The 12968-nt window shown below is 49.1% G+C and overlaps 1 protein-coding gene across 1 annotated transcript in view; it reads left to right on the forward strand.

Moving 5' to 3' along the window:
- The window catches only part of LOC115133373 (phosphofurin acidic cluster sorting protein 1), a 57416-nt gene that overhangs the window by 38812 nt on the left and 5636 nt on the right, over positions 1-12968 (forward strand). Inside the window, exons 9-23 of the mRNA XM_029666540.2 lie at positions 1160-1320; positions 2567-2666; positions 6614-6697; positions 6786-6907; positions 7174-7321; positions 8562-8666; positions 9189-9295; positions 9786-9940; positions 10115-10225; positions 10319-10421; positions 10551-10593; positions 11150-11192; positions 11329-11470; positions 12200-12438; positions 12675-12794. Coding sequence (XP_029522400.1) covers positions 1160-1320; positions 2567-2666; positions 6614-6697; positions 6786-6907; positions 7174-7321; positions 8562-8666; positions 9189-9295; positions 9786-9940; positions 10115-10225; positions 10319-10421; positions 10551-10593; positions 11150-11192; positions 11329-11470; positions 12200-12438; positions 12675-12794 — 1783 coding nt within the window. The remainder of the gene's footprint in view (positions 1-1159; positions 1321-2566; positions 2667-6613; positions 6698-6785; positions 6908-7173; positions 7322-8561; positions 8667-9188; positions 9296-9785; positions 9941-10114; positions 10226-10318; positions 10422-10550; positions 10594-11149; positions 11193-11328; positions 11471-12199; positions 12439-12674; positions 12795-12968) is intronic.

Raw genomic sequence — 12968 nt, forward strand, 5'->3', positions numbered from 1 at the left:
GTGCGCCGGCCTATGGGAATCCCAATCGCGGCCAGTTGTGATACAGCCTGGAATCAAACCAGGGTCTGTAGTGACACCTCTAGCAATGAGATGCAGTGCCTTAGACCGCTGTGCCACTCTGGAGCCCATGTCCTTGGGCCTGGAAATTGTGGATCTCCCCCTCTAGGATGGAGAAGCTGTCATCGTTAAGGGATGGCAGCACACAGGAGGATGTTTTTCTCTGTTGAGATCATTTCCTCTTGAATTTCTAGCCTAATGTAAAGTGTTCCTGTTTTGATTCAGTTGAGTGAGTTAGGTCTGCTCTATACCAAATTAGCATACCTCCTAATTCCCTTCGCTGTTTCACACCTGGTAGTTTGGTGGACGGGACTACCAGCTCTCTGTAACCGAGAGGCCAACCAGTGGGTCCATCTCCTCTATACCAGGTTTCTTATAGGATGACAATGTCTGTATTTCTGATTTTCTTTGGTGAAGTCCAGGTTCCTGCTCTTAGGCCAAAGGCAAATTTCCTCAGGCCTTGGATTTTCAAGGATGAGATAGTGAAGCCTTTGTGTTCCATAAAGTGTCCAATGTTAGTCGTGTGGTTTGGCCTCAGACCGGCAAGTGTGAGCAGAGCCTGCTGATCACCTGGTACATGCCATTGGCTTGAGCTTGTGTAAGAGTCGGGGGCTGGGCCTGTTTGCCTGCTCACGGCCTGTGCGTATGTGTGACTTTCGTGTTGAGGCCCTCTTTGCGGGAGTGGGGGGCATGGGTTGGGCAGAGGACGGGCATAGGTCGGATCTGAGGGGGACTATATGGGGTGTGGGCATGGTGTGTGTGTGTGTGTGTGTGTGTCTCTAATCAACTGGGATACAAAAACATTCTTCACTCAAACTCCCGACTTTTTACTTTCTCTGTCTTACACCCTGTTTTGTGCAAGTTGCAGACATTAGAATTGCAATTTGATGGTGTTTCTCTACACACAAGCATGTGTGAGAGAGAGACAGAGAGATAGATGTGGTAATACAACTGGAGCTCTTATGTTTTTTCTTTTTTTCCTTTTCAATGTCTGTGCGTTAGAAGACTGTGCCTCTGTATGTGATGTTGGTATGAGGTGAGCTATGCTTCTGTACCCGTGTAATATGTTGATCTGTCTGTGTGTGTGTGTGTCTGTGTGCAGGTGGGTTTTGGTCTGGAGCATGTCTCTAGTGAACAGATCCAGGAAGTGGAGGAGGATTTAGATGAGCTCTATGACAGTCTGGAGATGTACAACCCCTCTGACAGTGGCCCTGAGATGGAAGAGACGGACAGCATCCTCAGCACACCCAAACCTAAACTCAGGTGTGTGTGTGTGTGCGCGCACCTAACCCAATCATGCTTTGGCCTTTACACTCCTCTTGACGTACAGTGCATTCGGTAAGTATTCAGACCCCTTGACTTTTTTCACATCTTGTTAGGTTACAAAATGGATTTAAAAAATAAATAATTGTATTTACTTTTTACCCATCAATTTCGTCTTGTCTCATTGCTGCAACTCCCGTACAGACATTGGAGAGGTGAAGGTCAAGAGCCGTGCGTCCTCCGAAACACGACCCAACCAAGCCCAAGCTGCTTCTTGACACAATGCCCGCTTAACCCGGAAGCCAGCCGCACCAATGTGTCGGAGGAAACACCTCTCTGTTCAGCCACAAAAGCAAGCCATACAGTTACCCACCTGGCGACCGTGTCAGTGTGCATTGGGCCCGGCCCGCCACAGGAGTCGCTAGAGCGCGATGGGACAAGAACATCCCTGCCGGCCTAACCCGGACGACGCTGGGCCAATTGTGCGCCGCCCCATTGGTCTCCCGGTCGCGGCCAGTCCGACAGAGCCTGGACTCGAACCAGGATCTCTAATGGCACAGCATGCAGTGCCTTAGACCACTGAGCCACTCGGGAGTCTCTCTCAATCCTTCGCAATCTACACACAATACCCCATAATGACAAAGCAAAAAAAAAATGTTTTGCAAATGTATTCAACATTTTTAAACTGAAATACCTTATTTACATAAGTATTCAGACCCTTTGCTACGGGACTCGAAATTGAGGTCCGGTGCATCCTGTTTCCATTGATCACCCTTGAGCTGTTTCTACAACTTGATTGGAGTCCACCTGTGGTAAATTCAATTAAATGGACATGATTTGGAAAGGCACACCTGTCTGAAGTCCCACAGTTGACAGTGCATGTCAGAGCAAAAACCAAGCCATGAAGTCGAAGGACCTGTCCGTAGAGCTCCGAGACAGGATTGTGTCAAGGCACAGATCTGCGTAAGGGTACCAAAAAAACGCCTGCAGCATTGAATACTTTCCGAATGCACTGCATATACACAAAGTGGATTTTTATTTCACGATGTCATGAACATCGCTAGCAACAACAGAATAAAACAAATGTTTAACACATTCTTCTCTTTTCCTGTTGTTTATCTTCTTTCTAATGATGAACTTTATTACTCAACTAATACTATTCATCGCTATGAACACACCGTTCCATGTATGTTACAGTCGGCGCTAACTTTTGTGTGTGTGTGTGTGTGTGTGTGTGTCCTTCCAGGCCGTTCTTTGAGGGAATGTCCCAGTCCAGCTCTCAGACGGAAATCACCAGCCTGAACAGCAGAGGAGGGAGCCTGGGACGAGACGCCTGCTTCAGCCCTGTGAGTAATGGAGGGAGAGAGGAGGGGGAGCAGAGGAGGGAGCCTGGGACGAGACGCCTGCTTCAGCCCTGTGAGTAATGAGGAGGGAGCCAGAGGAGGGAGCCGAGACGCCTGCTTCAGCCCTGTGAGTAATGGAGGGAGAGAGGAGAGAGGAGGAGCCTGGGACGAGACGCCTGCTTCAGCCCTGTGAGTAATGGAGGAGGGGAGCAGAGGAGGGAGCCTGGGACGAGACGCCTGCTTCAGCCCTGTGAGTAATGGAGGGAGAGAGGAGGGGGGGGAGCAGAGGAGGGAGCCTGGGACGAGACGCCTGCTTCAGCCCTGTGAGTAATGGAGGGAGGGGAGTAGAGGAGGGAGCCTGGGACGAGACGCCTGCTTCAGCCCTGTGAGTAATGGAGGGAGAGAGGAGGAGCCTGGGGGGCTTCAGCAGAGGAGGGAGCCTGGGACGAGACGCCTGCTTCAGCCCTGTGAGTAATGGAGGGAGAGAGGAGGGAGGGGGAGCAGAGGAGGGAGCCTGGGACGAGACGCCTGCTTCAGCCCTGTGAGTAATGGAGGGAGAGAGGAGGGGGAGAGGAGGGAGCGACGAGACGCCTGCTTCAGCCCTGTGAGTAATGGAGGGACAGAGGAGGGGGGAGAGGAGGGAGCCTGGGACGAGACGCCTGCTTCAGCCCTGTGAGTAATGGAGGGAGAGGAGGAGGGAGCAGAGGAGCCTGGGACGAGACGCCTGCTTCAGCCCTGTGAGTAATGGAGGGAGGGGAGGGGGAGCAGAGGAGGGAGCCTGGGACGAGACGCCTGCTTCAGCCCTGTGAGTAATGGAGGAGAGAGGAGAGAGGAGGGAGCCTGGGACGAGACGCCTGCTTCAGCCCTGTGGATGGAGGGAGCCTGGGACGAGACGCCTGCTTCAGCCCTGTGAGTAATGGAGGGAGAGTAATGGAGGGGGGAGTAGAGGAGGGAGCCTGGGACGAGACGCCTGCTTCAGCCCTGTGAGTAATGGAGGGAGAGAGGGAGGGGGAGCAGAGGAGGGAGCCTGGGACGAGACGCCTGCTTCAGCCCTGTGAGTAATGGAGGGAGAGAGGAGGGGGGGCAGAGGAGGGAGCCTGGGACGAGACGCCTGCTTCAGCCCTGTGAGTAATGGAGCCTGGGGAGACGCCTGCTTCAGCCCTGTGAGTAATGGGAGGGGGAGCAGAGGAGGGAGCCTGGGACGAGACGCCTGCTTCAGCCCTGTGAGTAATGGAGGGAGAGAGGAGGGGGGGAGCAGAGGAGGGAGCCTGGGACGAGACGCCTGCTTCAGCCCTGTGAGTAATGGAGGGAGAGAGGAGGGGGAGCAGAGGAGGGAGCCTGGGACGAGACGCCTGCTTCAGCCCTGTGAGTAATGGAGGGAGGGGAGTAGAGGAGGGAGCCTGGGACGAGACGCCTGCTTCAGCCCTGTGAGTAATGGAGGGAGAGAGGAGGGGGGGGCAGAGGAGGGAGCCTGGGACGAGACGCCTGCTTCAGCCCTGTGAGTAATGGAGGGAGAGAGGAGGGGGAGCAGAGGAGGGAGCCTGGGACGAGACGCCTGCTTCAGCCCTGTGAGTAATGGAGGGAGAGAGGAGGGGGAGCAGAGGAGGGAGCCTGGGACGAGACGCCTGCTTCAGCCCTGTGAGTAATGGAGGGAGGGGAGTAGAGGAGGGAGCCTGGGACGAGACGCCTGCTTCAGCCCTGTGAGTAATGGAGGGAGAGAGGAGGGGGGGGAGCAGAGGAGGGAGCCTGGGACGAGACGCCTGCTTCAGCCCTGTGAGTAATGGAGGGAGGGGAGTAGAGGAGGGAGCCTGGGACGAGACGCCTGCTTCAGCCCTGTGAGTAATGGAGGGAGAGAGGGGGGGGGCAGAGGAGGGAGCCTGGGACGAGACGCCTGCTTCAGCCCTGTGAGTAATGGAGGGAGAGAGGAGGGGGGGAGCAGAGGAGGGAGCCTGGGAGCCCTGTGAGTAATGGAGGGAGGGGAGAGACGCCTGCTTCAGCCCTGTGAGTAATGGAGGGGAGGAGGGGGGAGAGGAGGAGCCTGGGGGGGAGCAGAGGAGGGAGCCTGGGAGCCTGGGACGCCTGCTTCAGCCCTGTGAGTAATGGAGGGAGAGAGGAGGGGGGAGCAGAGGAGGGAGCCTGGGACGAGACGCCTGCTTCAGCCCTGTGAGTAATGGAGGGAGGGGAGTAGAGGAGGGAGCCTGGGACGAGACGCCTGCTTCAGCCCTGTGAGTAATGGAGGGAGAGAGGAGGGGGCAGAGGAGGGAGCCTGGGACGAGACGCCTGCTTCAGCCCTGTGAGTAATGGAGGAGAGAGGAGGAGGAGGGGGGTAGAGAGAGGGACTAAACATTAATAAAGTGACTAGTGGCCAATGATTTCAAGCCTGTGTGTAGGCAGCAGCCTCTGTGTTAATGATGGCTGTTTAACCTCTCTGGGATCGTTCGGGATGCTAGCGTCCCACCTCGCCAACAGCCAGTGAAATTGCAGGGCGCCAAATTCAAAACAGAAATCCCATAATTAAAATTCCTCAACCATACAAGTATTTTACACCATTTTAAAGATGCGCTTCTCGTTAATCGAACCACAGTGTCCGATTGCAAAAAAGGCTTTTCGGCGAAAGCAGAACATATCGTTATGTTAGGTCAGCAACTAGTCACAGAAAGCATTCAGCCATTTTCCAACCGAAGAGAGCCACATCAAATAACAGAAATACTCATCATAAACTTTGATGAAAGATGCATGTTTTACATAGAATTAAAGATAAACTTGTTCTTAATGAAACCGCTGTGTCAGATTTCAAAAAAGCTTTACGGCAAAAGCACGATATTCAATAATCTGAGAACAAAGTTCAGCCACAAAAGCAAGCCATACAGTTACCCGCCAAATTGTGGAGTCAACAAAAGTCATAAATAGCATTATAAATCTTCACTTACCTTTGCTGATCTTCGTCGGAATGCACTCCCAGGACTCCCACAAGAAATGTTTGTTTTGTTCGATTACGTCCATATTTATGTTCAAATGCCTCCATTTTGTTCGCGCGTTTAGTACACTATTCCAAAGGCACAATGTGCGAGCACAAAATCCAGACGAAAAGTCAAAAGGAGTTCCATTACAGTTTGTAGAAACATGTCAAACGATGTTTACAATCAATCCTTTGGGTCTTTTTATAATAATTCTTCAATAATATTCCAACCGGACAATAGCGTATTCATTACAGAGGAAAAAGAAGGAACGGCGTGACTGCGCAGTAAACAACTGATTGGCCACAGCCTGGTCCACTTGTTGAAACAGCTCTTATTCTACACCCTTCCACAATAGAAGCCTCAAACAACTTTCTAAAGACTGTTGACATCTGCTGGAAGCCTTGGGAAGTGCAATCTGGCCCCATAGACACAGCATATTGGATAGGCAATCACTTAAATGATACTACAAACCTCAGATTTCCCACTTCCTGGTTGGATTTGTCTCTGGTTTTCGCCTGCCATATGAGTTCTGTTATACTCAGACATCATTCAAACAGTTTTAGAAACTTCATTGTTTTCTATCCAATACTAATAATAATATGCATATATTAGCATCTGGGACAGAGTAGCAGGCAGTTTACTCTGGGCACCTTATTCATCCAAGCTACTCAATACTGCCCCCCCCTGTCACCAAGAAGTTAACAGTCTGATGGCCTTGAGATAGAAACAATTTTTCAGTCTCTCGGTCCCGGAAGAATCTTGTGAGAAGGGGCTTAAACAGAAAGGAGACAACAAGAGAGGAATGTTCGAGGGGAAAAAAAGAGGGCGAAGGTGAAGGATTGATATTCACACCAGGTGAAGTGTAGCCAGCGTTCAACCGGCCGGTTCTTGCGAGTTTCACGGCGCAGCGGTCATCCCGTGATCATCAGTCTGGTAATACGTGGCTCAGTGAGATGTGTGGTAGTGACTGTATTTCCCGCATGTCTCCAGCAGGGGGAGCAGCGGCCTGTGGAGATGAAACACTCTCGCAGTCGTAACCTGGAGGTGGAGACCCTCTCTGAGACGGACACGCTGGTGAGACGCGCTAACAGGCTCGGTGTGCTGTGTAAGAGGTAGTGATCCATTCTGAGCTCAAGCTAATCTGTGCGCGTTCTGTGTGCAGGAGTTGACGGATCAGGAGATGTTTCCGGAGGGCCCCTGTATTACGGTGTCAGGGGCTGAGAAACCCCGTACGCCCCTGAAGAGCAGCAAGAGTGGAGGAGGACAGACCATGCCCTCCCCCAGGTAACTACAAACACACACACACACGCAGACTCTTGCCATAGTGACTCCAACAAAATGACACATGCCTGATACCAAACCAACCTCCCAGGTGCCTTTGCAGATGTGCATATTTTCCTCAGAAAGGTAGAATTGTTCCAATCATTCATCCCCAGAGGAAAGGGTTTGGGGTCAGTTTGGAGTTTTAACACAAACGCGTAATACCCTCCACACTGGTTGAACTGGGGATCGGTCTCCTTTAAAGGTGTATGTATGTGTGTGTTTCACAGGCTGGATGGCAGGGGCCCCACCCCCAAACAGAAGAGACAGAGTAGTACTCCTATGAAAGAGAGACAGCTGTCTAAACCAATCAGTGAAGGGGGGAGGACCAACAGCTCCGACAGCGAGAGATCCCCCGAACTGGGACACAGCTCACAGGTAACTGATGTGTACACACACACACACACACATTCTTAAAACTACTGTGAGCACCAAAAGTATTGGTACAGTGATACATTTAGTTGTTGTTTTGGCTCTATACTCCAGCACTTTGGATGATTTTGAAGTTCTACAATGACTGAGGTTATATTACAGACTGACAACTTTAATTTGAGGATATTTTCATCCCTGGTGAACCGTTTAGAAATCAACGCACTTTTTGTACATTCCCATATTCATAGCATGCAACGACTACATCAAGCTTGCGTCAAGTGACTGCAAATTTGTTTGATGCGTTTGCTGTTTGTTTTGGTTGTGTTTCCGATTATTTTATGCCCCAATGGAAATTAACGGTAAATAATGTATTGTGTCATTTTGGAGTCACTTTTATTGTAAATAAGAATAGAATATGTTTCTAAACACTTCTACATGAATGTGGATGCTACTATGATTACGAATAGTCCTGAATGAGTCGTGAATAATGATGAGTGAGGTAGTTACAGAGGCATAAATATCATAACCCCAAGACACACTACCCTCTCACCATTACACACACACACACACACACACACACACACACACACACACACACACACACACTTTTTTTTATATATATATATAGCAGGGGGTCCTATAGTTCCAGTTGTCACATCTCATCCATCCATGGATGGGTGACCAGATGCTGCTGGAAGTGGTGTTGGAGGGCCAGTAGGAAGCACCCCTTCCTCTGGTCAACAAATATATATTTATAGATATATATATATATTTATATTTCGGATGGGAAGTTAAACTGGTGTCCTGACTCTCTGTGGTCACTTATCGTAAGAGTAGAGGGTGTTAACCCCGGTGTCCTGGCTAAATTCCCAAGCTGTCCCTCATACCATCACGACCACCTAATCATCCCCGGTTTACAATTGGCTCATTCATCCCTCCTCCTCTCCCCTGTAACTATTCCCCAGGTCGTCGCTGTAAACGAGAATGTCAACAGTCAACTTACCTGGTTTAAAAAAAAAACACACACAAAAACAAGCCTAAGGAGAGCACAGTATATGCCAAGAAAGAAACGTTGTCTCTCTCCATTCCTCTCATCCCCCTACTCCCTTCTTCTTGTCTAAATAAAGAACATGAATGTACCCATGCTGACGAGACTAAGAATGAATGATGTATGTGTTGTTGAGTCATCTAAAAAAAAGAACCTGCTCCACTTTGTGCGTGTGTGTGTGTGTGTGTGTGTGTGTAGGTTCTGAGGAAGGCGGTGTATGATCAGCTGAACCAGATCCTTCTGTCTGACGCGGCTCTGCCTGAGAGTCTCATCCTGGTCAATGGCACCGACTGGCAGGGCCAGGTAAGAACCGTGTGTGCTAGTGGTGTTAATAACCCATCCGTAACAGCCTGACCATATGTGAAAATCGGAGGCCAACTCTCCATTTCACAGCTTTTCTCTTATTGAATTCAACTTCGACATTGTCCTTTTTTTCCTCTGCGTATCGGCACTAACTTTTTTTGCCCGTTCCCAAAAGCATTTGGCGATTTGCCCGTCTAGGCTATTTGGTGGGTACAGTTAGGCCCTTAGTCACTAACACCAGATAACCTAAAATAATGAAAGAAAAACAAATGTAGCCTATAGATTAAAAAAAATCCATTATCCTTGTGCAATTTCTATGTTATTCTTTTCTCTTTATTTAACCCACCCGTGACCCTAAACTCATCCACCCCGCGGATATAACCGCAGGTACTGTGGGTTATGAGTCCTCCCGCGCATCACTGGTGTGTGCACACGTGTGTGTGTGTGTGTGTGTGTGTGTGTGTGTTCTGTCAGAACAAACCTGTATGTTGCTGCAGTTCTTTAAGTGTGTGTGTGTTCCAGTACGTGGGAGAGCAGCTGCAGGTACAGAGGCACCCGGTGGTGTGTACGTGTTCAGGAGCTGAGATCCAGGCGGTGCTGTCTGCTGTCCTCACACGCATCCAGAAGTTGTAAGTCTAACACTTTATATGCATGTGTACGAGCACACACACACACACACACACACACAGAGTTGTGAGTCTGTTGGTCTAACACATTATCTATGCTCTATTAATCTCACTGTCTATGAAATATTTAGACTGCCAAACTCAGTCTCTCTCAGCTCCTCTCTCTCTCTCTCTCTCGCTCTCGCTCTCTCGCTCTCTCTCGCTCTCTCTCTCGCTCTCTCTCTCATTTTCTTTATTTTTTTTTAAGTGAAGTATTTCAAATGTCATGGTGTATCCTCGTATGTCACAAGGATAGTCGAATTACATTTTATAGCAAAGCTTTTTCATTGTCAAAGTAGGCCTAAAAAAAAAAAATACTCACTTAAGTGGTCGAATGCGAGCATCCATTCGAATACCTGGATATTCGACTAACCGTGCTCATCGCTACTTGGTGGGTTATGTGATTATCTTTACCCCCCCATCTCTCTCTCTCCCTCTCTACTTTCCTCTGTAGTTGTAACTGTAACTCGTCCATGCCCAGGCCGGTCAAGGTGGCAGTGGTGGGTAGTCAGAGCTACCTTGGTGCCATCCTGCAGTTCTTTGTCACACAGTTGGCAAGCAAGACCTCTGATTGGCTCAACCACCTGAGGTTCCTGGTGGTGCCCCTGGGTGAGACAAACAACATGGGCGCCTTCTGTCCGTATCCATGGTGACGGGCGTAGTGAATGGTTGACAATGGAAAAGAGTTGTTGTTGTCAGGCTGATCACGTACACTAAAAGATCATCGCTCAGTCTTTCTCTCTCTCTCTCTCGCTCTCTCACTCTCCATCTATGGTCTTATAGGCTCTCATCCTGTTGCTAAGCACCTGGGTGCCATAGACAACCGTTACACCTCTGCGTTCTTAGACGGGGCGTGGAGAGACATGTTCAGCCGCTCTGAACCCCCACAGACAGGTACACACACACACTGGATCTGGATACATAAAGTTAGCACTCTAGAGCCTGACCAATGACCTCTAATCTTTGATCTGTGTTCCTGTGCTGCAGACCTGTTGGACGTGGCCGGTAGGATCTCTCAGTACGTCAGTGGCGCCACCGTCACACACCAGCTGCCCATTGCTGAGGCCATGCTTACCTGCAAACACAGGACGTGAGTGGACTCGCTCGCACACACAAACTGTCAGGGTGTAACGCATACCTTAACCCGGAGCAATAACTACAGGATGGTATTCAATTTAAAAACCCATGTAACTGGTCATAACTATTTGTCTCTGTTCAGGCACGATGAAGATTCCTACCAGAAGTTCATTCCTTTTATTGGGGTACGTATATAGTAAGCCAGGTCTCTCTGTAGACTCTTTCATAGATCTACCGTTGAAAATCTGTATATAGCCCATCCTTCTACCTCATCCCCATACTGTATTTATTTATGTTGCTCCTTTTGCACCACAGTATCTCTACTTGCACATCCATCTTTTGCACATCTACCATTCCAGTGTTTAATTGCCATATTATAATTACTTCGCAACCATGGCCTATTTATTGCCTTAACTCCCTTATTTGACCTAATTTGCACTCACTGTATATATATATATTTTTTTCTATTTTTTTTCTACTTTATTAATTGACTATGTTTTGTTAACTCCCATGTGTAACTCTGTGTTGTTGTATGTGTTGAACTGCTTTGCTTTATCTTGGCCAGGTCACAGTTGCAAATGAGAACTTGTTCTGAACTAGCTTACCTGGTTAAATAAAGGTGAAATAAAATTAAAAATGAAGATCTAGTTTGGATAGTAACTCTTCAGCTGATTTAGGGTGTTTGGAATATGAGGTATTTGTCCTGATGTTGTAGTAACAGGATGTTGTCATGTGTTCCAGTTGGTCAAGGTTGGTCTGATTGAGCCAGACACTTCCTCTACAGGTAGGTGGTTTAAAAAACCAATGAAGAAGTACACTCTCTTACTGCTATATTTCCATCATCTAGGCCTATTTACTTGATAATATTACAAATAGTGACATTCATCTCACCTCCATCCCTTGCCCCTGCGGTCGCCTAGGAGACACAGAAGAGGGCGTGGCAGGGAGCTTGGCTGTTCCCTCTACGTCCCCTCCCTCCCACGGCTCTCCCACCGGGCTGATCAAAGAGGCTGCCACTCCCCCCTCCTCTCCGTCTATGAGCAGTGTTCTCGCAGTACAGGGGTAAGTCTGCACCCAACCCCCCCCTAGCTTGGGGTATAGTCTTTTGTGCTGTTATTTCTTATTATAAGGTGCTGGGCAATTCCAGTTCTCAGGAGCTGCTACATTTCCTCTCTTTCCGAGTAATCGTGAGTAGATCCATTAAGTGCCAGAGAGTGTCTGCATACCTTTTCATGTCTAAATCAGTCCCTGAATGGAACGAGAACCAATAAACCGACGCAATGTGCCCCCCCCCCCCCCCCTTGATCTGACAGAGTTGCCTGCCGCTGTTTGAGTGGAAGAAAGGAAAGGGGAAAAGAGAGGGAGGAAGGGAGTGAGGGGGGGAATATTACCAGCAACACTGCTTCTCCTCAGGTCAGCCATCTCGGGTTCATTATGTCCCCTTCATGTCTGCCCTGGTGAAACTCTAGAGCAGTGATCCTCTCTGACCGTCTAAAAATAACCACAGTTGCATCAGCAGCTTCTAGCGTTATAGCCCATCATTGTTTTGGGGTTTGGTGCTGTAACAGACTCTCTTGTCCTCTCTATAGCCAAACTCAGGGTCAGGGTTGATACAGCGCATGAAATGCCGGCCCCTGAATCCATAACCCTCTCTGTCGCTGAATAACCCCTCCCTACACCTCACAAATGAACACAGCTTTTTATACTTTTTAGCACAGAACCTCCATAACTTTCTCTTTCCTGTATTGTATCCTAACCTGTCCTTGTGACCCTCCTCTTCCTCTGTCCCAGGAGCCCCAGTATGTCCCAAGGTGTGGACGCCATTGGGTTGCAGGTGGACTACTGGCTGGCGTCGCTGGCGGAGAAACGCCGAGAGGGCGAACGGCGCGACACAGGCTGTAAGAACACCCTGAAGAGTGCCTTCAGATCCCTGCAGGTCAGCAGGCTACCAGGAGGGGGCAGCAGTGAGACACAGGCCCAGGTCAGCACCATGGCCATGACCGTGGTCACCAAGGAGAAGAACAAGAAGGGTAAAGAGTTTTAGAATAACACTTTTCTATGTCACAATCAAAGTAATTCAGTGTTTAAATTTTTTTTTTAAACGCAGTTTTTAATGCTGAATGATCAGTGGAATAGATGCATTCCATCTAGTTGGTGTTCTTCAGTCATTCTTCCTACAGTATGTGATGTGACTGTTATAGTCTTCCTGGTTGTATAGAAATCTTATTGCATTTATAATGAAGGTTGACTTTCTCTGTGTCTGTAGTTCCCACCATATTCCTGGGTAAGAAGCCGAAGGAGAAGGATGTCGACTCTAAGAGCCAGGTCATTGAGGGTATCAGCAGACTCATCTGTTCTGCCAAGCAGCATCAAACCATCCTGAAAGGTACAGCAACATGAGACGAGGAGGGAGGGAGGGAGGGCGGGCGGGCGGGGAAGAGGTATGACCAGTGAAATTGGAGAGAAGGCTCTGAGAAGAGGGAGGGAGGGGGAGAGAGAGGTGAAATTATTGTGCTTCTCTAGATGCACAATCTTTAGAAAGAGTCGACCCATCAGTAAA

Source organism: Oncorhynchus nerka, linkage group LG8, assembly GCF_034236695.1.
Source record: "Oncorhynchus nerka isolate Pitt River linkage group LG8, Oner_Uvic_2.0, whole genome shotgun sequence".
Taxonomy (NCBI): Eukaryota; Metazoa; Chordata; class Actinopteri; order Salmoniformes; family Salmonidae; genus Oncorhynchus; species Oncorhynchus nerka.